This window comes from Rana temporaria, chromosome 10, assembly GCF_905171775.1.
Source record: "Rana temporaria chromosome 10, aRanTem1.1, whole genome shotgun sequence".
Lineage (NCBI taxonomy): Eukaryota > Metazoa > Chordata > Amphibia > Anura > Ranidae > Rana > Rana temporaria.
In genome coordinates, this window is record NC_053498.1 from 9,864,179 (window position 1) to 9,891,918 (window position 27,740).

At 42.8% G+C, this 27,740-nt stretch overlaps 1 protein-coding gene across 1 annotated transcript in view; it reads left to right on the forward strand.

Moving 5' to 3' along the window:
• Positions 1 to 27,740, forward strand: part of LOC120916156 — a 228,899-nt gene that overhangs the window by 184,026 nt on the left and 17,133 nt on the right. Inside the window, exons 71-75 of the mRNA XM_040326976.1 lie at positions 167 to 448; positions 560 to 679; positions 2,158 to 2,317; positions 3,311 to 3,448; positions 25,809 to 25,976. Coding sequence (XP_040182910.1) covers positions 167 to 448; positions 560 to 679; positions 2,158 to 2,317; positions 3,311 to 3,448; positions 25,809 to 25,976 — 868 coding nt within the window. The remainder of the gene's footprint in view (positions 1 to 166; positions 449 to 559; positions 680 to 2,157; positions 2,318 to 3,310; positions 3,449 to 25,808; positions 25,977 to 27,740) is intronic.

The following is a 27,740-nucleotide window of genomic DNA, read 5'->3' on the forward strand; positions in this document are numbered from 1 at the left end:
AAATCCTGAAACAACCATCAATTCAAAATTAGGCTTCACCCAATGAAATATTGTTCTCCGGCTATACACCAATTTCCTACTTTGGATAAATGGGTAGAATTCCTCATGAATTCTGCATTGGTGCATCTGGTTAAAACAGTTTTCTTCTCAATTTTCTCCTTCGCAGGTGAATAATAATGGTCTGTTATCATTTGCATCATCAATCAGTCAATTTACACCACAAGCTCTTCCTGTTGCTTTTGGAAACCCGTTCCTGGCTATCTTCTGGGCTGATGTAAATAATGCATTAGCAGGTGATATATATTATCGTGAGAGCACCGATCCCTCTCTTCTGTCCCGGGCCACCTCCGATATCAGAACTTACTTCCATGCCATGAATTTTACAGCTCGGTGGGTGTTTGTAGTCACATGGCACAGAGTTGCGTATTTTGGTTCTTCAACAAACAAGGTGAGGATATTACCATGATGCTTTTTTTTAAGCTGCAACAATGGCTGTTTTTTTTGCCTTAAAATCTTTTTCAGAGGTTTAGTCATCAACTATCATTTTCTGTACTATTAGGTGAACACATTTCAGGCTGTCCTGAGCACCGATGGCAATCAGACCTTCCTTCTGTACAATTATGAAGATATTCAGTGGCCGAGTACGAATGGTTTCTCTTGGGATGGACCTTTGGCTTTGGTGAGCAGATCACTTTATTCCTGAACTACAAGTTTTTCAATTCACTGGGGGCTTTCAAGGAAGTATAATTTAGACCCCTGAAAACCGACCCTAAACAGCAGCTGCTGTTTCTCCAGTGTGAAAGTCCTAGGGCCTTCACACTGGAGCGGTGCGCTAGCATGACAGCTCCAAAAGTCCTGCTAACAGCATCTTTGGAGCAGTGAGAGGAGTGGTGTGTTTACAGGGCCGGCTTTAGGTGTTTAGGCGCCCTGTGCGAGCTAATCCTGTGGCGCCCCCCCCATCTTCACCCCTTGCCCCCTGGTCACCTAAAACATACACAAAGAGGCTGTCCAGGGCCCCTCTATCCTCTGCCGGGAGCCTGGGGAGGGACAATGAGGAGGAAGAGGTGAGGCAAGAGTCAGCGGAGCCCCTAGGTGGCAGTGCGCCCTAGGAGGCTGCCTTCCTAATCTGCGCTGACCGCCCGTCCCTGCTGCGACTCACATTTTGCGAGCTGCAATGGCCACACGGCGCCCCTGTTGTCCATGTCGCCCTGTGCATCCGCACAGCTCGCACACCCCAAAGGCCGGCCCTGTTTACCGCTCCTTCCCTTTGAAATGAATGGTAAACCGCGGCTATACCACCGGCAATGCACCTCTGCAGAGGCGCATTGTGGACGGTATTAACCCCTTTTCGGTATTAACCCCTTTTCGCCCGCTAGCGGGGGGTTAAAACTGCACCACTAGCGGCCGAATATCACCGCAATTCCGACGGTATACCGTCACCGCACCTCCCGCCTCAGTGTGAAAGGGGCCTTAATGAGTTGAGCACTGCAAAAGAAATACATTTTGAAACTGGGATCACCTGGTTTAGTTTATCAGCAGAGAAACTGGTAACCAAGTTAGCAATGAAATGGTAATCAGTCGTTTTGTTGAAAAACTGCTAAAACAAACTTTATTAGTACAAACAGGGGCAAAAATTAGACAGGTATCAAGATTAGAAAGTCTTGACGCGTTTCAAGCACAAAGTGATTAGACCTTATGACCAAGCGCTTTTTAAGTGTTAAATTTGTCAAGGCTACTTATCTTGATATCTGTCTACATTACATATGTTTGTACTAATAAACTTTAGTCTAGCAGTGAGCAACAAGGAGATCTAATCCCTGCACTGGCTTTCACATTTTAACCACGTCAGCCCCTGAAGGATTTACCCAATTCCTTACCAGACCATTTTTACGATACGGCACTGCATCGATTTTTGTGGGAAAAAAAGGATATGCATTTTGTTTGGGTACAGTGTCGCACGGCCGCGCAATTGCGCGGCCGTGCGACACTGTACCCAAACAAAATGCATATCATTTTTTTCCCACAAATAGAGATTTATTTTGGTGGTATTTGATCACCTCTGCGGTTTTTATTTTTTGCACTATAAACAAAAATAGAGCACGGTGTATTGTGTAATTTGCATAAACAACTCTTTATTCATGCTCTTGAACTGCATAGGCTGGACTAAACAGTGGCTATGAGAGTGGATACTACACACTCCCAGGATCCCTCAAAATCTCAGTCGCCAATTTATCATCTACAAGCAACGTCAATGTAACCGGCCGTTGGGCATTTAAAGTGGACAAATTACATCCAGAAGATACCAATGGAAATTTAGGTGAAGTTCCACTGTGTTTATCCCTGTGTTAACAAATCACTGTAAATATTATCTGACCAAATCTGAAGAAACTAATTTCAAGGGAAAGTATTGTATAATTTTTGTGCAAATATATTTATATAGATAGATATTAATATGAATAAGCTGATTTACTTTACAATGGAGAATGTACTGTACATTTTCTTCATGAGTGAAAATAAGACACAGCCATTGTTAGCTGAAAAATCAAAGAAATTGCAGTCATGTTAATAACACTTTCTAACTTATCTATCAATAAAAGAGTCTTTCTGCAAATTATTCCCTGAGAACATTGGATTGGATTGGAATAAATGCTTATAGAGCGCCGAATGCGAGTTGTGAAACTTGCGTCTAAGCGCTTACCAACAAGCTGGGGGTATCCAGTTCCCAGGAGCAAAAAGAAGAAACTAGGACATCTAAGTAAGAGAGGGGAACAAGCAAGAAGTAAACAGAAGTATAGAAAGAAGGGAGGGGGGGCACAACAAGCCTATCCCTACTCCGACCATGGACCGCAGCCTGGGATTAAGGCAGCGTCCTGCTAAGAGTTGGATGGCCAAGTGTCTATCCGTAGGCTTGTGAAAAAAAGCAATGTTTTCAAGCCCTTACTGAAGGCCATCAAGGATTAGGATGCTCGGAGCTGAAGGAGCCGGTTCCAAAGAGAATTCCCCAGTGTTTGGAGCCGGCGGCCACCCTTTGAAGTTGATCGACTAGGTTGAATAATCGCTAACAGGGCATCAGTTGAACGAAGCTCTCTGGGTGGACATTAGTGTTGTGTCATATTCGATAAGTACATCGGGCCTAGTTGCCAATAGGCCCAAAACACCAGACAGAGAGCCTTGATCTTGACCCGTTTTGCAATTTTACATGTCATGTGTCCTTCCTGATCCTTGCCCATTTTCACCAAAACCAGAATGGGGTAGGTGGGTTAGGAGGCCGCTGTGTGTAAAAATATTTAGATATGTTTTTTCTTCCTAGATAATTCTACTGAAAATGAAAATTCTACGGGCACTCCATTGACAACGACACCTGGACCCATCACCACGCGCTCCACCACTATTACCTCGCCATTCACACGCAACACAACGAATACCTCTCCTTTCATACAGTCTTCAGGTAAAAAAAGATTCATGAGCTTCCATTCAAAGTATTATAAACTAGGCGTGAGGAACCCTGGGATCTTCTTACTAAAACATGATCTATGATGAATCCTACTCTTCAGCTGCTTGAGTGCAACAGTCTCCGCCTATGTGGGAGGCTGAGGCTATGATGGAAACAGAGGCAGTGGTTGTAAATGTAACGAAACGTCCCACACTCCGCTTGAGTGCTTTCGTCATATGCCGCTTCCTCCCAGTCTGATTATAGATATCAGATCTTCCAACCGCTAACAAGCACAAAACAAGACAATACTCGTTTGGTTGCTGAACATCGACTGTTTACTGAAGACACAGGTACACAGATAATACTCTGAACAATCCCCCTCAACCTTTGCATTCCGGGCGGGGTAGACAGTCCAATCAGCAGTGAGAGCTGTTGGAGGAATTCGCCCCCACCAATCTCACAGCTAATCTACATACACATCCCATAATCCAAGGCAGACAGACACAATTAATCATTGGAATACAGCCACACCCCAAATGACCCAGCAAAGAGTACACAAAAAAAATTGAAAATATACAATATATATATATATATATATATATATACACAACATTCCAGTGTGGCTGTACATTGAGTCCGATTAGTACAGATCAGACTGGATTTCTTGGTCACTCTGTGCTCCTATTAGAGACGTTGGGCCAGATCCACAGAGCAAGTACGCCGGCGTATCTACTGATACGCCGGCGTACTTTCAAATTTCCTGCGTCGTATCTTTAGTTTGAATCCTCAAACCAAGATACGACGGCTTCTGGCTTCGATGCGACAGGCGTACGGCTTTGTACGCCTTCGGATCGTAGGTGCAATACTTTGGCGCCCGCTGGGTGGAGTTTGCGTCGTTTTCCGCGTCGGGTATGCAAATTTGCGATTTACGCCGATCCACGAACGTACGCGCGGCCGTCGCATTTTCTAACGTCGTCTGTAGTCGGCTTTTTCCGGCGTATAGTTAAAGCTGGTATTTTTCGGCGTATAGATAGACTTGCCATGTTAAGTATGGGCGTCGTTCCCGCGTCGAAATTAGAATTTTTTTTTTGCGTAAGTCGTCCGTGAATAGGAATGGACGTAACTCACGTCTAAGTAAAAAAAAATGACATCCTAGCGACGTCATTTAGCGCAATGCATGGCGGGAAATTCCAGAACGACGCATGCGCAGTTCATTCGGCGCGAGGACGCGCTTCATTTAAATGAATCACTCCCCCTACCTGCCAATTTGAATTCCGCCGCCAGAAATACACTCGCTGAAGATTCGAATATACGCCAGGTAAGGTACGGCGGCGTAGTGTATCTCTGATACGCTGCGCCGAGCGCAATGTATGTGGATCGGGCCCGTAGGGTTAATTAGACATAAGAGGTGCTTGGGGAGCTGAAACAAGGTTTTCCCAACCACCCCAAGGGATTCTGGGTTCCACGGGCCCTCCCGCCCAAAGTAACTCCTTCACAGTAAACATCTGGTTTTAGCAGTGGGATCAGATTCTGACAAGGACAATGTGGATGCCAATGCAGCTGATTTTGGTGAATGGATGGTGAAGTAGAGTTTTCCATTTTACTCTCCTCCTGTACACATTTATATTTGATGCACGGATTATGAAGCTTTCTTCATAATACATTTTTTGGTACATTTTGTGGAAAATGTTTTCCCATGAAACTTCCCAATGAATTCTGCAGTATTTACATAATGACTATAAAATGAACACCAGTTAGCGATTCCACAACATGACAAAAAATTGATACAAAATTGTTATACCAAGATTTTCCTTATCCACCATGGCGCCTGTCCACAAGTTTAGAACTTTAGCCAATTTTCAACCTTTGGTAACCCATAGCAGTCATCCAAAATGTATGTACAGTAGATCCTGAGTGGAACTGATATTGGATTGAGTGTTTTATGTTGCTGCACTTTTCATACCATCATTGCTTTTTATTTTGCCCAATTAAATATGCCAACTCACATTTGTATCGATGTAAAGTACTTTATCTGGGTCCTGCCATGAGTTGCGCTCATGGCAGATATAACCTGAAAAAAATTAAGGCAGCCCCGTGTTTGTTAAAACGTCAAATGTTTTCATTTGATTTTGTGTTTTTTTTTTATTACATTACATGAAGTTTCATCTTTGCTTTAGATCTTCTCTACCCATACGGCTCCGCTATCGACAATATCACTCCAAAGTCACTTGATGGAGGATCTCCAATGATATTTTCGTCTAGACAAATCCCGCTTTTTGGAAGAAATTACTCTTACCTTTATGTAACTATCATGCTTGATATTTTTTACACATACATTTTGAATTTAGTTTCTGAAACATTCTTAAAAAAAATAACAAAAAACAATATTCTTACTGTTTTGAAAGGAAGCTTCATTCTTATTAATCCTGTCCAGTAATTATGCACTCATGTCTATTTAGTAGGTAATTAGCTACCATTCCTGCACTGTATATTGCTGTGGGTGCAAACATTTTTTTTAAATCTTTTCAATTTTCTCTTTTACAGGTAAATAATAATGGCCTGTTATCATTTAGCTCACCAATCAGTCAATATATACCACAAGCTCTTCCTGTTGCATTTGGAAACCCGTTCCTGGCTATCTTCTGGGCTGATGTAGATAATAGAGTAACGGGTGATATATATTACCGCGAGAGCACCGATCCCTCTCTTCTGTCCCGGGCCACTTCCGATGTCAGAACTTACTTCCATGCCTTTAATTTCACAGCTCAGTGGGTATTTGTAGCCACATGGCACCGAGTTACGTATTATGGATCTTCAACAAACAAGGTAAAGGAATTACTATGATGCCTTTTCTTTAAGTTGCAACAATGGCTGTTTTTTTTTACTTTTTAAAATGTCTTTCAGAATTTACTATTGAACAATTATTTGTTGTATTTACAGGTGAACACATTTCAGGCTGTCCTGACCACCAATGGCAATCAGACCTTCCTTCTGTACAATTATGATGATATTGAGTGGCCGAGTATTTATGCCTATGGTTACTACCAACATGGACCTTTGACCTTGGTAAGCAGATCTATTTATGCCTAAACTACACGTTTTTGAATTCACGCAGGGTTTTCAAAGAAGTATAATTTCATGGGATAAGCACTGTGAGGAAACACATTTACAAGCTGTGATCACATGACTTTGTTTATCACTGGAGCAACAGTTAAACATTTTAGTGATGACATGGTGATCAATTGCTTTGTCGATAAACAAAGCCACATATCAGTACATTGCTTTGTTTAAAAAACAGAAAAAATAGGGTTGCAAAGATATCTGAAGCGTAGGTCTTTGCTGCTTTCTGCTAGTCCAAACTTTGTTAGTAGACATGTGCAATCCACTTAATTATGAATTCGTTTTTTAACAAATTGGTTAATTCGGAAATATTCAAATCAACGAAAACCCGTTAAATGTTTTTTCGAACAATCGTAGATTTGAATATTCGTAAACTCAAAAGTTCATAAATTCGTAGATTCTAAATTTGAACACCCGAAAATTAGAAAATCAGAAAATTTGAAAATCTGAATTAATACCTAGCTAATAATAACTTAAAGGGGTTGTAAAGGTTCGTGTTTTTTCACCTTAATGCATCCTATGCATTAATGTTGAAAAAACATCTGATGAATACCGGCCCCCCAGCCCCCTGGTTTACTTACCTGAGCTCTCGAAAGTCCCAGAACGAGAACGCGCTTGATCTCGGCCCGATCTTCTTGGCTCTTTATTGCCATTGGCTCGCACTGCTGTCAATCAACTCCAATGGCGTGAGGGCTGTGGGGCAGGCCGAGTCCTGTAGTCGGCGGCTATGGACGCAAAAAAATTAAATTGGGAGCGGGCCCGCAAGGTAACCCCCTTGGGAGAGCGCTTCCCAGAGGGGGTTATCAGAAGCAGGGAGGAACTGAGACAGCTGCCGAGGGACCCCTGAAGACGAGGATCGGGGGCCACTCTGTGCAAAACGAGCTGCACAGTGAAGGTAAGTATGACATGTTTGTTATTTAAAAAAATAAATATTTGAAGCTTTAGTATCACTTTAACTATAACCAACTATTAAATTATAGGTATTGGAATTTCTTTTAAATTTGGCTGTTAGTAACGAATATGAATTTATTCAAAGTTGCGAATTATCCAAAATAATAAATATTGTATCTAAACGAATGAAACAAATTATTAACAATAAATAGCAATAATAATATCAATAACATTTTTTTATTATTATTATTATTTTCTTATCTTTTTTAATTACTATTAATTTGTTTCGTTCCATTTGTTTAGATGCCGGTAATCGTTATTTTGTATAATTTGTAACTTCGGATAAATTCGTATTCATTACGTTCATTAACAGACAAATTTTAAAGTAAATTCCAATACTTATAATTTAATAGTTAGTTATTATTAGTTGTGGATAATTAGTGCAGCGCTAATATATAAAAAAGTGCACCCTGAAATGCAATCATGAAAAGTAAACAAAGATGTGAACATACAACTCCTTGTGAAAATAGTTCAGAGAAGCTCGAAGGCTTCAAAATTAGAAAATAGTCTGTGTGAAAACTAAAAAACTGAAGAAATTCTTCCAATAGGACAACTCAGGTGAGAAAACAACTTGTCTGCGGTTAATCTCCAAACTCTTCAAACATAAATAGGTAAAATACCCTTACCAAATGGGGTGGACTCATCTATTGTAAAATATAGGCTTATGATCACAATGGGTCTGGATCGGAGTGAAAATGGCCCCAGAGCTTTCGGAAACCCGGATAAATCCTGGATAGGGACAATGGTCCAATCGGCCCGAATGTGGACTTGACTCTCTTCAATCAGCAGATGGATAACAAGTGTTTCCGTACAAGCTCCAGTGTGCACTTTTTTTTTATATTAGCGCTGCACTAATTATCCGCATGTTTGCTTACTTTGTTTGTTTGAGTGCTTGCCGCTCTTTCTCTTATATTTGGGTTCTAGCGCAGTTTTTTCCATATTTCACAGTTATTATTAGTTAGCTAGTTAGTTATTCTTTCAAATTTTCAGGATTTTCTTTCTCCTTTTTCGGATTTTGAAATTTGCGAATTTGCGAATTAACAAAATATTTAATTTACGAATCTACGAATTTACGGATTTTCGAATTTATGAATTTTCAAATTGACAAATTTACGAATTGGGATCATAACGAATGACCTGAAAAACTAAAAAAAAATATTATGAAACGAAAATGAATGAATTTTTCGGCAGTGCACATGTCAAATTATCAGCACATTGTTAGGCCATTTAGGAAGGAGAACAGTTGCAATAATTAGTTCCATTTTGAAGAACACAAATTGCTCTACTTTTTGGTGGTGTAAAAAAAATTACAGTTGGTGTTGCTCCTTATAACAGATAAAGATTTAGGGTAAATATCGACTAATCAAATATTTTTTATTCTAGTTTTTATTTTTGTAGGACTGAACTGGGTTAGAAGGACTAGAAGGATGGTTGTGCCCTGAACTTATTTGAACATTAGTACCATGAAGGCATCTTACAATGTGTTCTATTTAATCTGTATCTTATTTTCATACTTGGTTAACCATAGCCAACTCTTTAAAAATGTTTTTAAATGGCATAGGCTGGGCTGAACAGCGGCTATGAGACAGGATACTACACACTCCCAGGATCCCTCACACTCTCCGTTGCCAATTTATCATCTACAAGTAACGTCAATGTAACCGGACGTTGGGCATTTAAAGTGGACCAACTACATCCAGAAGATGTCAATGGAAATATAGGTGAGGTAACAGTTCGTTGAACACTGTGGTAATAAAATAAGTATTATTTGACCCAAATCTGAAGTAAGTAATTTCAAGGGAAAGTTTTTTTCATATTATGGTGCACATACTTTATATTTAGTGTTAGGCCGCGTACACACGATCGGTCAAAACCGATGAAAACGGACTGAAGGATCTTTTCATCGGTCCAAACCGATCATGTGTGGGCCCCATCGGTCAGTTAATCTTAGGTCAAAAAATATAGAACTTGCTTTGAAATTGAACCGATGGACGCCTAACCAATAGGTCAAAACCGATGGTTAGTATGCAAAAGCATTGGTTAAAAATCCACACATGCTCAGAATCAAGTCGACGCATGCTTGGAAGCATTGAACTTTTTTCAGCACGTCGTAGTGTTTTACGTCACCGCGTTCTGACACGATCGTTTTTTTAACCTATGGTGTGTAGGCACATCAGACCATCAGTCAGCTTCATCGGTTAACTGATGACAACGGTCCTTCGGACCGTTCTCATCGGATGGACTGATCGTGTGTACGAGGCCTTATTGTTATTACAGTGATTACTTTAACATACTTTTGGTATGGTGTTTAGATTGTTAATGAGCTTATGCTTTATTATATCAAATGTAAATATGTATGGCCACTCCTGCTGCTGTCATTTACAGCAAATGAGGAGGGGGCGGGGTTGAGCCATGCTGGGTGTGTGTCAATGGACACAAAATGTGCAGCTTATACCAGGTACGTAGGATATGTTTGTTATTTTAAAGGAAAAAAAAATAGGTGCACGTTTGGAGATATTTACTGTACCTATAGGTAAGCTTTATTATAGGCTTACCTCTAGGTAAAAAATCATAAAGGGGAATTTACTCCCACTTTATTATCAACAAGCTGATTTACTATGCAAGATATAATACTGTATAAAAATAAGATTGAGACAATTCTTCTTGAGATCTCGCTCACTTTACACTCCTTGTCCTCCTGCACAATCAATACTTCCCACTTTTAACCCAGCTACTATAGAGGAAGTCAGTAAACTTTTTTCTAACGCCCACCTAACCTCCTGCCCCCTATTCCTTCTCAAATACAACGGTCACTTCTGACTCTATCCTAAACTCTTTAACTCATATCTTCAACCTCTCCCTTTCTACTGGCATCTCCCCCAAACCTCTAAAACATGCGCTAGTCACTGCCATACCAAAAAAGGCATCACTAGACCCCACCAATCTTAACAACCTAAGACCCATCTCTTTACTCCCTTTTGCCTCCAAACTCCTTGAACGTTTAGTCTACAACCAACTGAGCGAACCACCTCATTGAGAATAACCTTCTTGATACCCTTCAGTCTGGATTTCACCCACAATACTCCACAGAAACTGCCCTCCTAAAACTCACACGACTTACTAACAGCCAAAACCAACGGTCATTATTCCATACTCTTACTCTTTGACCTTTCTGCTGCCTTTCAGACAGTTGACCACCCCCTCCTCCTCCAAAAACTAAATTTGCTTGGTCTCTATGGCTGCACTCCCCGTTGGTTTGGATCTTACCTATCTCATCGCACCTTCAGGGTCACTTACAACTCCACTTACTCCTCTCCAACACCTCTTACCGTTGGGGTCCCCCAAGGTTCTGTCCATGGACCTCTGCTATACTCGATCTACACGTCCTCCCTGGGTCAGCTGATAGCCTCCCATGGCTTCCACGACCATTTATATGCCAATGACACCCAAATCTATCTCTCTGCCCCTCAGCTCACCCCATCAATCTCCTCACACATCACTGATTTACTAACAGACATATCAGCCTGAATGTCACACCACTTCTTAAAAAACAATATAGGTGTGACAGCGCTGTAAAAGTGAAATAAACAGTAAGGCCTCTTTCACACGGAGCGGACGTTTTTGTGTCCGCTCCGTGTGTGTCCGTCGGCTCAGCGGGGATCCCCGCTGAGCTGTCGCGGACAGGGCGGTCCCCGCACACAGTGCAGAGACCACCCTGTCTCTCCTCCGCTCTCCCCTATGGGGAATCGGATGAAGACGGACCGTCTGTCCGTCTTCAACCGAGCCGTTCCGCCGGACGGAAGAAAAATAGGGTTTTCTTCCGTCCGAAAAACCGGATCCCGACGGACGCGGATGGTTGCGGACGTTAGCGGATGCTCCATCCGCTAACAGACGCAATCCCATAGGGATGCATTACAAGTCCGTAAACGGACTTGTAATAAACGGACGAACGGTCCGTCAATGTGAAAGGGGCCTTATGGTGATAAACACTGATATTGCAATAATATGAAAAAAGTCCAAAAACATAAAATGAATGAATCCACGTTGTGCAAAAAAAACAAGAAACAAAAACATGCTTGTGTGATGTCTTCATGAACGGAGTGCTCCCACCACCTCATGCAATGCTCGCTCACCTCCTTTAAACGACCCTGCAAGGGGTCAAACACGCCTTGCACCCTGTGCAAACATCCACCCCCAGGGATCGTCTGAAAATCTTGGTGGCTCAAATGATGAAAGTAATCAAAAGCAGGTAGGTACTTCTTCCACTGTGCTGCTTCAAACTTTAAATCCACAATGACTACCGGTAAGTTTAGCAACACATGACAAAAAAATTGAGAGAAAGTGCCTCCTATAGTGCAGTATCCGAGGGGTTAAAAATGAACCACTCCACCCCAGCTAGCATTGAACTCACATTTAATGAAATTTTAAAACAGTCTCAGTAGTAGTAGTCTACCGCCAAGCTCCACCTCTACTAGTTTCACCACCTCCGACGTGGCTTCATTTGAAGAGATTGGATTACCTTTACATAGACCAGAGGTCTCCAAACTTTTCAAACAAATGGCTAGTTTATTGTTCTTCAGACTTTAAGGGGGTCAGATTGTGGCCAGCGGGGGCAGAAAATGTCCCGGCCCAGTACCAGTGAGAATAAATATGGCCTACTGGTCTGTAGGAGGAGGAGTAGGACTCCTATCAGTAGGAGGAATAGTATCCCATCATTGATATCAGTAGAAGAAATAGTGCCCCCTTGTTGGTGTCAGTGAGAGAAATAGTACCAGTATCAGTTGGAGGAATTGTGCCCCAAGGGCCAGATAAAGGCTAGCAAAGGGCCAGATCTGGCCCTCGGGCCGCAGTTTTGGAGACCCCTGACATAGACTATCCTCCCTTCAGTCCACAATGAATGCTGCCGCAAGACTAATCCACTCATCCACCTTACCAACCATTCAGTGTCCTCCACCCCTCTCTGCCAATCTCTCCACTAGCTTCCACTCACCCAACAAATAAAATTCAAACTACTAACAATAATTTACAATTTACAAAGCCATCCATATCTCTGCCCCCAGCTACATCACTAACCTAGTCCCAAAATACCAACCAAGCTGCTCTCTTCAGTCCTCCCTAGACTTCCTGCTCTTTAGCTCCCTTGTCACCTCCTCCCATGCTCGCCTCCAGGATTTCTCCAGAGCTTCTCCCATCCTTTGGAACTCCCTACCCCAATCTGTCCAACTGTCCCCTAATCTATCCATCTTTAGACGATCCCTGAAAACCCTTCTCTTCAAAGAAACCTATCCTGCTTCTAACTAACACTGTTTTACTTCCTCCATCAGCTCATCCCCCACAGCTATTACCTTTTGTATCAATTGACCCTCCCTTTTTAGATTGTAAGCTCTATCGAGCAGGGCCCTCTGATTCCTCTTGTACCAAATTGTAATGTAACTGTAATGTCTGTCTTTATTTTGTTAAGCGCTGCGCAAACTGTTGGCGCTATATAAAACCTGTATTATAATAATAATAATAATAAGACACAAAGCCATTGTTAAGCTGAACCATAAAAGTAATTACAGTCATATTAATAACAACAAGTTGGTGAAAAAAAATAGAACCTGTTTTAACATTGTCTTATGGTTAAAAAAACGATAGAAAAAAACGATCGTCTGTGGGGAAATCCATCGGTCAAAAATCCACGCATGCTCAGAATCAAGTCGACGCATGCTCGGAAGCATTGAACTTCATTTTTTTCAGCACGTCGTTGTGTTTTACGTCACCGCGTTGGACACGATCGGATTTTTAACCGATGGTGTGTAGGCAAGACTGATGAAAGTCAGCTTCATCGGATATCTGATGAAAAAATCCATCGGTCCGTTTTCATCAGACGAACCGATCGTGTGTACAGGGCATTAGAAGCTGCAGCTGATTTGGCACTCTCCTGGTTTATTAAATCAACCTCATTGTGTCTTACCCGAACCTTGCCCATTTCACCAAAACCAGAATGGGGTAGGTGGGTTAGAAGGCCGCTGTGTGTAAAAATATTTAGGTATGTTTTTTCTTCCTAGATAATTCTACCGAAAATGAAAATTCGACGAACACTCCATTGGCAACTACACTTGGACCCTTCACCACACGCTCCACCACTAATACTTCTTTTATACTGTCTTCAGGTAACAAAAATTCACAAGCAACTATTTATAGTATAAACTAGGCGTGAGGCATCCTAAGATCTTCTTATACGATCTACGATGAATCTTACTCTTCAGCTTCTCCAACATATTCTATGAATCCGTCTAGTCCTGGCAGTCATTAAATTTCAGGACTGGAGTGAACACATTTTAAAATCATTTGCTAGGTAAAAAAAAATCTCCCATATACAGTGCCTTGAAAAAGTATTCATACCCCTTGAAATTTTCCACATTTTGTCATGTTACAACCAAAAACTGAATTTTTTTATTGGAATTTTATGGGATAGACCAGGGGGTCTCCAAACGATGGCCCTCCAGTTGTTCAGGAACTACACTTCCCATCATGCCTAGTCATGTCTGTGAATGTCAGAGTTTTACAGTGCCTCATGGGACGTGTAGTTCCGCGTCAGCTGGAGGGCCGTAGTTGGGAGATCCCTGTGATGATAGACCAACACAAAGTGGTACATAATTGTGAAGTGGAAGGAAAATGATAAATGGTTTTCAATTTTTTTTATAAATAATTATGTGAAAAGTGGGGGGTACATTTGTATAATGTCCCGGAGTCAATACTTTGTAGAACCCCCTTTCTCTACAAGTCTTTTTGGGGATGTCTCTAGCAGCTTTGCACATCTAGAGAGGGACATTTTTTCCCATTCTTCTTTGTAAAATATCTCAAGTTCTGTCAAATTGGATGAATTGAAAACTATTTTCAAGTCTTGCAACAGATTCTCAATTGGATTTAGGTCTGGACCTTTACTGGGCCATTCTAACATATGAATCTAAACCACTCAATTGCAGCTCTGGCTGTATGTTTAGGGTCGTTGTCCTGCTGGAAAGTGAACCTCCGCCCCAGTCTCAAATCTTTTGCACACTCTAAGGCCCCGTACACACGACCGAGTTTCTCGGAAGAATTCAGCCAGAAACTCGGTCGGAGCTGGATTCTGGCGAGAAACATGGTCGTGTGTACACTTTTCAGCGAGGAACCCGACGAGGAACTCGTCGGGCCGAAAAGAGAACATGTTCTCTATTTCCTCGTTAGTCAATGGGAAAAGTCGGCCCGCCGAGTTCCTCGGCGGCTTCCACACTGAACTCGACGAGGAACTCGATGTGTTTGGCACGTCGAGTTCCTCGGACGTGTGTACGGGGCCTAACAGGTTTTCTTCTACAATTGCCCTGGAGTCAACTCCATCCATCTTGCATTCAATTCTGACCAGCTCTCCTGTCCTTGCTGAAGAAAAGTATCCCCACAACATGATGCTGCCACCACCATGTTTCACAGTGAAGATGGCGTGTTCAGGGTGATCTGCAGTGTTAGTTTTGCTGTTAGGCCAAAGAGTTCAATTATGGTCTCATCTGACCAGAGCACCGTCTTTCACATGTTTGCTGTGTCCCCCCGCATGGCTTCTCACAAACTGCAAACGAGACTTCTTATGTTTTTTTTCAACTTGGGCTTTCTTCTTGTCACTCTTCCACAAAGGCCAGATGTGTGGATTGCATGATTAATAGTTGTCCTGTGGACAGATTCTCCCCCCTGAGCTGTGGATCTCTGCAGCTCCTCCAGAGTTACCATGGACCTCTTGGCTACTTCTCAAAATAATGCTCTCCTTGCACGGCCGGTCAGTTTAGGTGGACGGCCATGTCTTGGTAGGTTTGCAGTTGTGCCATACTCTTTCCATTTCCGGATGATGGATTGAACAGAGCTTTGTGAGATGTTCAAAGCTATAACCTAACCCTGCTTTAAACTTTTCCACAACTTTATCTCTGACCTGTCTGGTGTGTTTCTTGGCCTTCATGATGCTGTTTCTCTAACAAACCTCTGAGGGCTTCACAGAACAGCTGTATTTATACTGAGATTAAATTGCACACAGGTGGACTCTATTTACTAATTAGGTGACTTCTGAAGGCAATTGGTTCTACTAGAATTTATTTAGGGGCATCAGAGTAAAGAGGGCTGAATACAAATGCCCCCCCCCCCACACTTTTCACATATTTATTTTTTTAAAAAAAAAATAAACCAAGTCCCAATAAAATACATTTACGTCTTTGGTTGTAACCTGCCAAAATGTACAAAATTTCAAGTCGGTATGAATACTTTTTCAAGGCACTGTGGGCCAGATTCACAAAAGAGATACAGGGAGTGCAGAATTATTAGGCAAATGAGTATTTTGACCACATCATCCTCTTTATGCATGTTGTCTTACTCCAAGCTGTATAGGCTCGAAAGCCTACTACCAATTAAGCATATTAGGTGATGTGCATCTCTGTAATGAGAAGGGGTGTGGTCTAATGACATCAACACCCTATATCAGGTGTGCATAATTATTAGGCAACTTCCTTTCCTTTGGCAAAATGGGTCAAAAGAAGGACTTGACAGGCTCAGAAAAGTCAAAAATAGTGAGATATCTAGCAGAGGGATGCAGCACTCTTAAAATTGCAAAGCTTCTGAAGCGTGATCATCGAACAATCAAGCGTTTCATTCAAAATAGTCAACAGGGTCGCAAGAAGCGTGTGGAAAAACCAAGGTGCAAAATAACTGCCCATGAACTGAGAAAAGTCAAGCGTGCAGCTGCCAAGATGCCACTTGCCACCAGTTTGGCCATATTTCAGAGCTGCAACATCACTGGAGTGCCCAAAAGCACAAGGTGTGCAATACTCAGAGACATGGCCAAGGTAAGAAAGGCTGAAAGACGACCACCACTGAACAAGACACACAAGCTGAAACGTCAAGACTGGGCCAAGAAATATCTCAAGAATGATTTTTCTAAGGTTTTATGGACTGATGAAATGAGAGTGAGTCTTGATGGGCCAGATGGATGGGCCCGTGGCTGGATTGGTAAAGGGCAGAGAGCTCCAGTCCGACTCAGACGCCAGCAAGGTGGAGGTGGAGTACTGGTTTGGGCTGGTATCATCAAAGATGAGCTTGTGGGGCCTTTTCGGGTTGAGGATGGAGTCAAGCTCAACTCCCAGTCCTACTGCCAGTTTCTGGAAGAGACCTTCTTCAAGCAGTGGTACAGGAAGAAGTCTGCATCCTTCAAGAAAAACATGATTTTCATGCAGGACAATGCTCCATCACACGCGTCCAAGTACTCCACAGCGTGGCTGGCAAGAAAGGGTATAAAAGAAGAAAAACTAATGACATGGCCTCCTTGTTCACCTGATCTGAACCCCATTGAGAACCTGTGGTCCATCATCAAATGTGAGATTTACAAGGAGGGAAAACAGTACACCTCTCTGAACAGTGTCTGGGAGGCTGTGGTTGCTGCTGCACGCAATGTTGATGGTGAACAGATCAAAACACTGACATAATCCATGGATGGCAGGCTTTTGAGTGTCCTTGCAAAGAAAGGTGGCTATATTGGTCACTGATTTGTGTTTGTTTTGTTTTTGAATGTCAGAAATGTATATTTGTGAATGTTGAGATGTTATATTGGTTTCACTGGTAAAAATAAATAATTGAAATGGGTATATATTTTTTTTTTGTTAAGTTGCCTAATAATTATGCACAGTAATAGTCACCTGCACACACAGATATCCCCCTAAAATAGCTAAAACTAAAAACAAACTAAAAACTACTTCCAAAAATATTCAGCTTTGATATTAATGAGTTTTTTGGGTTCATTGAGAACATGGTTGTTGTTCAATAATAAAATTAATCCTCAAAAATACAACTTGCCTAATAATTCTGCACTCCCTGTACGACGGCGTATCTCCTGATACGCCGTTGTATCTCTGTTTTAGGGTCGTCCTAACTATGCGACTGATTCATAGAATCAGTTACGCATAGATAGCCCTAAGATCCGACAGGTGTAATTGAAAAACACTGTCGGATCTTAGGATGCAATACCTCGGCCGCTGCTGGGGGGAGTTCGAGTCGTATACCAGCGTCGGGTATGCAAATTAGTAGTTACGGCGATCCACAGCGGTTTTTCGCGTTTGTCGCAAAGTTAGTCGTCGTTTTACCTGCCCTAACTTTACACAGCCCATGTTAAAGTATGGCCGTCGTTCCCGCGTCGAATTTCAAATTTTTCTTTTCTTGCGTAAGACGTCCGGGAATACGAAAGCACGCTACGCACGTCGCCATTCGAAAAAATGACGTCACTTCGCGCAAAGCATGGCGGGAATTTCAAAAAGGAGCATGCGCAGTAGGTCCGGCGCGGGAGCGCGCCTAATTTAAATGGCACACGCCCCTTTGAATTACGCGGGCTTACGGCGGAGGCCGCCGGCGTAAGTTTTCATGCAAGTGCTTTGAGAATCAGGCACTTGCGATGAAAACTTGCGGCGGTGTAACATATCTACGATGCGTTACGCCGCCGCGATTCTACGTGAATCTGGCCCTGTATGCATTTTATCTGTGTATTTAGATGTTTGCATGGAGATGATCTCTAAATTAGAGTATAAAAGCGAGGTTTATGACTCAATAGGTATCACTTCATTGCATTTTTGATACTTCATAAAATGATGTTTGATCTTTTCTTTAGATCTTCTCTACCCCTATGGATCAGCTATCGACACTGGGAATCCAAAGATGGATGATGGAGGATCTCCAATTATATATTCTTATAGAGAAATCCCACTTTTTGGAAGAAACTACTCCTATTTTTATGTGAGCATCTTGCTTGGATTTTTTATGCATATATTTTCAAACTAATTTCTAAAACATGCTTCTAATTATTAAAAGAAATACTCTTACCATTTTGAAAGTAGGCTTTGTTTTTAACCAGTTAAGGACAGGCTCCTGTACATATACGTTGGCACCGACAGGCAAATCGGCGTCATATGTTTACGTCAGTTTGAGTTTGCAGCCATGCACGCACACGCCTGCCGCAAGCTCCGTGACCGTGCCCGTGGGACCCGCAGACTCGATGTCCACCGGTGTCCCGTGATCGGGTCACGGAGCTAAAGAACGGGGAAATGTCAGTATAAACACAGCATCTCCCCGTGTGACATATCACTGATGTCTGCTCCCTCTCATCGGGAGCAGTGATCAATGACGTGTCACTCGTAGCCACGCCCTCTAACAGTTAGAATCACTCCCTAGGACACACGTATCCCATTCCTAGCCCCCTAGTGGTTAACCCCTTCCCTGCCAGTCACATTTACACAGTAATCAGTGCATTTGTATAGCACTGATCGCTGTATAGATGTGAATGGTCCCAAAATAGCACCAAAAGTGTCTGATGTGTCAGCCATAATGTCGCAGTCACTATAAAAATCGCTGACCGCCGCCATTACTAGTAAAAAAATAAAAATAAAAATGCTATAAAACTATCCCCCTATTTTGTAAACGGTATAACTTTTGCGCAAACCAATCAATAAACGCTTACTGCGATTTTTTTTACCAAAAATATGTAGAGAAATATGTATCCTAAATTAAGGAATTTTTTTTTTTAGGGATTTTTGGAGATATTTATTTTTTTGCAGATTTTTGGGGATATTTATTATAGCAAAAATAAAAAATATTGCATTTTTTTCAAAATTGTCGCTGTATTTTTGTTTATAACGTAAAAAATAAAAACCACAGAGGTGATCAAATGCCACCAAAAGAAAGTTTTATTTGTGGGGGAAAAAAGGAAGTCAATTTTGTTTGGGAGCTACGTCCTACGACCGCGCAGTACCGAATCGCAAAAAGTGTCATTGGGCAGCCAAATGGTCCAGGGCTTAAGTGGTTAATATGTACTGTTATTTTTTGTGTACTGTATATTGTTGTGGGCGCAAAAGAAATAAATCGAAATTTTCTCCTTCACAGGTGAATAATAATGGTCTGTTATCATTCTACTCATCAATCAGTCAATTTATACCACAAGCTCTTCCTGTTGCTTTAGGAAACCCGTTCCTGGCTATCTTCTGGGCTGATGTAAATAATGCATTAGCGGGTGATATATATTACCGTGAGAGCACCGATCCCTCTCTTTTGTCCCGGGCCACCAATGATATCAGAACTTACTTCCATGGTGTGAATTTCACAGCTCGGTGGGTGTTAGTAGCCACATGGCACCGAGTTGCGTATTTTGGATCCTCAACAAACAAGGTGAGGGAAAAAACTTAAAAAACATGTTCTCCTAAGTAGCTACAACAGCTGTTTTTCAACCACTGACAATGTTAGTCTAAACCTAAAAATTGTAACAGCTCTGGTGAAGGGAGTGAACCACAACTGCGGTTAGCAAGGATTTCAATGCACTTCTTTATGTGAGAATTCAGTATTGGACCCCAGGCGTCACTCCACACAAACAGGAGTTTGGGGGTTCTCTACATCATCTCTCTCTCTCACATAAGGAAAGGCGTTGAGCTACTAAGGTTGGACGTATTACAACATGCGAGCAAACCTTAGGGTTTAAAATTATAGCATACACGTCAAGATTCCAATGCACTTCTATATGCAAGTGAGCATCAGTACGGGACCCCAGGCGTCACTCCAAATGGAACAGGAGTTTGGGGGTTCTCTACATCATATCACTTAAACATAAAGAAGTGCATTAGGCCACTAAGGGAGTTGGTATAAAATACCTTCAACCCTTAGCATAGAAAACTTTAAGCGAACATGTTCAGTGACTTAGGGCAAGGGCCCATAAAGGAGTTACAACTTATGTCAAGCACGTAGTAAATAGGAATTGTAAAGGCAAGTAATAATTGCGTAAGAGAGGTAAATATAGCTCAGGTAATTTCAGAGTATATGTCCCTTTAAGATGTTCCTCAGCAAACAGCCATAAACACAGCAGTCAGTCCCAAGTAGTATGTTAATAGCAACAAGCCGGAATTAATAATAGCAATTGTATTAGGAGGAATATATGCAGCAGATCTTTCTATAGTACTACAAGTGAAACAATTGTTACTTATCCATTTGCAGGGCTTGAGTGTAGCAGAAAGGTAATCCGTAGTGTGGGGTGTCAGCAAGGAAGATCTCTAAGGCCTTGTAGACACGACCGAGGAACTCGACGGGCGAAACACATCGTTTTCCTCGTCAAGTTCCTTGTTAGGCTGTCGAGGATCTCGACAAGGCAAGTTTCTCTATTCCCATCAAGGAAATAGAGAACATGCTCTCTTTTTGGCTCGTTGAGTTTCTCGACATTTTTCTCGACGAAAATGTACACACGACCGGTTTCCTCGGCAAAAAAATATCTCCCAGCAAGTTTCTTGCTGGTTTTTGCCGAGAAACTCGGTCGTGTGTACGAGGCCTTAGGTTGTCCCCAGCAATGGCAGTCTGATGCAGTTAACGTAGCAGCATATAATGCAGGAATTGCAGCCTGGATTGGTTTGCAGCATGGGGAGCGATGGCACCAGTGGTTGTAGCGTGGCCGAGCTACAGCTGACAATAATAGAACGGCGTGTGTAACACACGCCGTTCTGTTTATACCTGAGAGGCATGTGTGCCCTATACATCGCTGATTGCGCTGGGCACTTCCGCATTGCAGGCTGGAACACACGCAGCGCCAGACGATGACATCATCGTGCGGTCGCCGCGCTGCGTTCCAGCATGGAACGCATTACGGTGCCAGGCTAAGATTACAAAAATGCTGTTTATATAATTAGATCCTAAATTAACATTTTCTGTATTTACAGGTGAACACATTTCAGGCTGTCCTGACCACCGATGGCAATCAGACCTTCCTTCTGTACAATTATGCAGATATTCAGTGGCCGAGTAAACAAGGAAATGGTTCCTACTATGATGGTCCTCTAGCATTGGTGAGAAAATCATTAGTCTGTGAATTATAAGGAAAAAAAATCACTGTGAGAAGTTAGAAAATACATAATTAAGCACTTGAATGAGCAAATTTCTTTTGGCATCAGAAACATATACTAAAATAAAAATTGTGTAAAAAAAAAAATGACTGTATTTATTGGTGTATAACACTCACTTTTTCACCCTTCCAATCGGTTGCAAATAGTGTGTGCCGTTATACGCCGATACTGCAATTTGGGCCGCCTCGGAGAGAACGGGGAGGGGTGCGGGACGGGCACCGTCAGATTACATGCAGCGAGAATCTCCTGTTTACTCAGCGGCCTCTGTAATAGGAAGTTCCGTCTCCTGGGCCGGCATTGGACCAGTGTTCTGTCCATCATAGAAGGCGGGACTTTGTATTAAAGAGGCCTGCCGAGTAAGCCTCCCTGAGATGGGCATTGATCAGGCTGCATTCATGGCAATGGGGAGGCTACAGATGGGCATTAATCAAGCTGCATTGATGGGCAATTGTGAGGCACTGACCCCTCTTAACCTCCCTGGCGGTATGATTCTTTCAGAAAAAAGATGCTGAAAACGGTACCATTATTTGCAAGGAAATTTGGCGTTTTATACTGTAGGCCTGTAATTTTTAGGAATAACTCACTTAAATCTGACCAGACAAGAGTCTAGTAGGCATCCCGGGTATGACATTTTTTTAAAAACAAAATTATAAATTATAATATAATAAATAATTATAAATAATTATATCAAATAATAATATAATTCTAATAAAAATTATTCAATAATGTAATCAACTCAAAATCACTGAAATTTGCTCAGTTGCAGAATTGTCGCTGTCATTATTTTTTTTTTATGACGAATTTCCCCACAAATCGCTATCGCACAATTCTGCAAGTGATTATAATTTATTATCGCTGTTTTCTAGCTGATCTAAAACCATTTTTGACATAAAGGGACACTTTTGGTTGCTATGGACAATCTACAGTTTGCAGGGAGAAAGAAACATTTTTATTATATAAAATAACATGCAGGACACAGGGCAGACCACTAGGGACAAGGGGTGTGTATTTTTTACATACAGTACTGTAATCTATAAGATTAAAGTATACTGTATGTATAGTGTTTGTTTACTTTTTTGAATTTGGCGCCGATCTCCGCTCCCGTGCGTTGTAACGTCACAGGGAACGGAGATCGGTGGCACAGGAGGACACTGTGTGAATCGAGCGAGGTCCCGCTCGCTCACACAGCGCGGTGGCATCGCTGGATCCAGGAGAAGGTAAGCCAGTGCGCACTGCAGGCTCTGCACAGCTACCCCGAGCGTGACTCGGGGTTACCGATTTTAGCAAAAAAAATCAACCCCGAGTCACGCTCGGGAATACCGCCAGGAGGGTTAAAGTTAAGGTGCGTGTTATACGCCTGTGCGTGTTGTATGCTGATAAATACGGTACTTATAGGCTCAGGCTTAAAAAGAAGCTTAATTTTTTGCTTTTATGTTGTTTTTATTTATTTTTTTGCTCGCTTAAACATAGACTTTTTGTCCTTGACTACCGGTAAATAAACCCAGATAGCAAGCAATTGTGCTTCAAGTTTATAAATGACTTGCTAAGCTATTGCTAGACTTGCCAGCTTCACAAGTTTGTTGCACAATTGCAGCAAGTCCGCATTGCATGACTCCAGATCAACTTTCTTTCCAAACATTCTGCAAGTCTGCTGCAAGTGCTGGTTCAGTTATGTTGTGCATTAGTCATCCACCACAGGGGGTCACTGTGGCTGGATTTACATGCTGTAGACTTGCAGAGCTCTTGCTGTAGACTCATCACTGCAACTTTGCTCTTGCTAGAGACTTACCATGCAAATATGCTTAAACTGGAAAAAGTGTCAACTAGAACAAGTTCTCCGCAAGGGTACAACTTGCCAGTTAAAATGTGCAGCATGTTAACAGACTTACAATCAGTGGCGGCTGGTGCTCAAAATTTTTTGGGGGGGGGCGCAAACAAACAAAAAAAAAAAACAATTGCAACCTCACTGTACCTATCAATTGTCACCACTGTGCCATACCATCAAATGCAGTCACTGTGCCATCAAAACACAGCCACTGTGCCATGCCATCAAAACGCAGCCATCGTGCCATCAAAACGCAGCCACTGTGCCATGCCATCAAAACGCACCCACCGTGCCATGCCATCAAAACACAGCCACTGTGCCATACCATCAAACGCAGCTACTGTGCCATCAATTGTCACCACTATGCCATCAAACACAGCCACTGTGCCCCTAATTGTCGCCACTGTGCCCCCAATTGTTGCCACTGTTCCCCCAATTGTTGCCACTGTGCCCCCAATTGTCACCACTGTGCCCCCAATTGTCGCCACTGTGCCCCCAATTGTTGCCACTGTGCCCCCACTTGTAGCCACTATGCCCCCACTTGTAGCCACTGTGCCCCCACTTGTAGCCACCGTGCCCAGTACCCCCCCCCCCAGCACTTACCTTTATGGCTTCTACATCCCTAAATGTCCCTCGTCCCGCCCTCGATGACGCTTCAGCCAATCAGGTTACCTGATTGGCTGAGACGCCTGTCAGTCTTATCCTCGGACGTCCAGCCGGTACGTCCCGCGGGTGAGCTTCAGGAAGCCGACTTCAGCCTCAGGCCCCTGATAGGCACTTCCACGCAGCCAGTCAGCTGCCGCTATTCAGCTGACCGGCGCTCAACATCCGGCCAGCTGAATAGTGGGCGGCAGCGGTGAAAATATACAGATTCATACAGTGTATGAATCTGTATATTTTACTGGCTGTGAGCGAGCCAGAGGGGGCGGCGCTCCTGCGTCCCTATGGACACACCGCCACTGCTTACAATTCAACACTGCCACAAATTTGTGGCAAGTTATCCTTGCTATCTGGGAAGTTTATACAGAGATAAATTCAGTGTAATTTTTGCAGACAACTAATTAAAAATGTTCCTGAACTGCATAGGCTGGGCTCAACAGCGGCTACAATACAGGATACTACACACTCCCAGGATCCCTTACGCCATCAGTTGCCAATTTATCATCTACAAGCAACGTCAATGTGACCGGACGTTGGGCATTTAAAGTGGACAAAATACATCCTGAAGATGTCAATGGAAGTATAGGTGAGGATCCACTGTGTTTAACACTGTGGTAATAAATCAATTGTTGTTTCACCAGATCTGAACTAATTTCAACAGAAGTATTGTAACTTTTCAGTGAACTTTTCAGTGGTATTGTTGCAGTAATAACTTCTGACCATACATTATTAAATTATCTTGTACAATGTTCCTTTAGATTTACCAAAACCATATAATCAAGTAAGTATAAGAGGGGGCTGGGGGGGTCTGCACCCAGATTTTTTTTATATGCATTAAGGTAAAAAAAAACCTTTAGAACATCTTTAACCACTTAAGGACCGCCTCCTGCACATTTACGTCGTCAGAATGGCACGGCTGGGCACAGGCACGTACAGGTACGTCCTCTTTAAGTGCCCAGCCGTGGGTCGTGGGCGCGCGGCCGCGGCACGCTCCCGCGACCCGGTCCGAAGCTCCGTGACCGCGGGACTCGATCGCCGCTGGAGTCGCTGGAGTTGCTGGAGAGCTTCCCCGTTCTTCACTGTGGCGCCGTCATCGATCGCTGGATTCCTTTATATAGGGAATCACAATCAATGACATCACACCTACAGCCACACCCCCCTACAGTTAGAAACACAGATGAGGTCATACATAACCCCTTCAGCGCCCCCTTGTGGTTAACTCCCAAACTGCAATTGTAATTTTCACAGTAAACAATGCATTTTAAATGCATTTTTTGCTGTGAAAATGACAATGGTCCCAAAAATGTGTCAAAATTGTCCGAAGTGTCCGCCATAATGTCGCAGTCATGAAAAAAAACGTTGATCGCCGCCATTAGTAGTAAAAAAAAAATTAATAAAAATGCAATAAAACTATCCCCTATTTTGTAAACCAACCAATAAACGCTTATTGCAATTTTTTTTACCAAAAATATGTAGAAGAATACGTATCGGCCTAAACCGACCGCGCAATTGTCTGTTAAAGCGACGCAGTGCCGAATTGCAAAACCTGTCCTGGTCCCTTTAGCTGTATTTTGGTCCGGGTCTTAAGTGGTTAAGCCTTTGACAAAGAAAACCTGGAAGCCGATTGGTGTCTATGCAAAGCTGCCCCAGATTTTGCATTCTCCAGTTTAGGTAAATCAACCCCCGATAGACATTGTCCTCCCAACCATCCGAGTAATCACAGTCACGTTAATAACACATTCTAAGGAAATTCATCTGTCTTTAAAAAAAGTGTTTGCAAAAGATTCTCGGGGGATATGTTGGGTAAGTTTTTTAATCCTTGCCCATTTCACCAAAACCAGAATGGGGTTGATGGGTTTGGAGGCCTCTGTGTGTGCACATTTTTACTTCTCTTTTTTCCTCCTAGATAATTCTACAGAAAATGAAAATTCTACAGACTCTCCATTGACAACAACACCTGGACCCTTCACCACACGCTCCACAACTAACACCTCTTCATTCACACGCTCCACAACTAATACCTCTTCATTCACACGCACCACAACTTATACTTCTCCTTTTATACGGTCTTCAGGTAACAAAAGTTCACAAGCTATTTTTATGCATAAGTAGTATAAACTAGACATGAGGAAATCTGAGATGTTCTTATATGATCTTTGATGAATCTACTGCCATGTCTGGGGATATCTCTTCTTGCTGAACTTCCTGAGATGCTGGAAAGCTCCCTGTCTGATTGTTTGGATTTTCTTGCCTTTTATCTTCTTTTTTGGTGAACTCTTTGCTCCTCCCATGAACTTCCTGATTTAAGCCATGTCTCTGCACTTCCTGTTTGCCAGATTAGTGTGCTCTCTCCAGCCAGTAACTTGTTCTTGCCCCTTCTGCTGCTCTCCACATCTCTGCTACCACTCGTTACAGACCTTTGGCTTCTTCCTCAACTACACTTCTTTTTAATCCCACAACCTGCGATCATGTGTTACTGACCTTTGGCTTGTTTACTGACTACACTTCTGCTTGATCCCTACCTGCTATATCTGTTACTGAATCCCTTCTTGCTCACCTCCTGGTGGGGCAACCTGAGGACCGCGACCTGATATTAACACGCATCAAAACCCATCTCCACCATCAGAAGCTCTGATGAATATTGGTTATTACTTAGACCCCCACACCTCGAGTGACCCATCAATTGCCGCTACTGTGCCCATCAATTGCTGCCAGTGTGCTCATTAATTGCCTTTACTGTGCCCATAAATTGCTGCCAGTGTGCCTATCAATTGCTGACAATGTGCCTATCAATTGCTGCCAGTGTGCCTATCAATTGTTGACAATGTGCCTATCAATTGCTGCCAGTGTGCCTATCAATTGCTGACAATGTGCCCATCAATTGCTGCCAGTGTGCCTATCAATTGCTGACAATGTGCCCATCAACTGCCGCCACTGTGCCCATCAACTGCCACCACTGTGCCCATCAACTGCCACTACTGTGCCCATCAACTGCTGCCAGTGTGCCCATTAACTACCGCTACTGTGCCTATCAAATGCTGCCAGTGTGCATCCCCCGCCCGGCACTTACCTTGTCTCGGTGGGGCAGTGGGTCATGGCGATGTCCTCCACGCTCCTCGATGCCTTCTCCCGTCCTCTCCTATTATTGGACGCCTGATAGGCGGCGTCCAATCACAGCGCCTGTCGTTTCAGCCAATCAGGTGACAAGTAACAGACCCTAGAACCTGATTGGCTGAGAGGCGGTTCAGTTTTAGGAAAACAAATATTCATTCACTTTCCTAACACAACGCTGAGTGAACAGTGAGCACCCAGCATGGCGCCCACTGTTCACCTTTCAGCCTATGACTCTAATGCCGCGTACACACGATCGGTTCGTCTGATGAAAGCGGTCCGTTTTCATCGGACGAACCGATCATGTGTGGGCCCCATCGTTTTTTTTCCCATCGGTGAAAAACCTTAGAACCTGTTTTAAAATTATCTGATGGTTAAAAAACCGATATAAAACCAACGATCGTCTGTTAAAATCCACACATGCTCAGAATCAAGTCGACGCATGCTCGGAAGCATTGAACTTATTTTTTCTCAGCACGTCTTAGTGTTCTACGTCACCGCGTTCTGACACGAATGGATTTTTAACCGATGGTGTGTAGGCAAGACTGATGAAAGTCAGCTTCATCAGATATCTGATGAAAAAATCCATCGGTCCGTTTTCATCGGATGAACCGATCGTGTGTATGTGGCATTATCAGGTGCTTCAAAAAAATACCCTACCACTGTAATTCAGGTGCCCAGCGCCCGAAAAGGGGTCGGGCACCTGAATAGGGGGTGGCAGCATCTA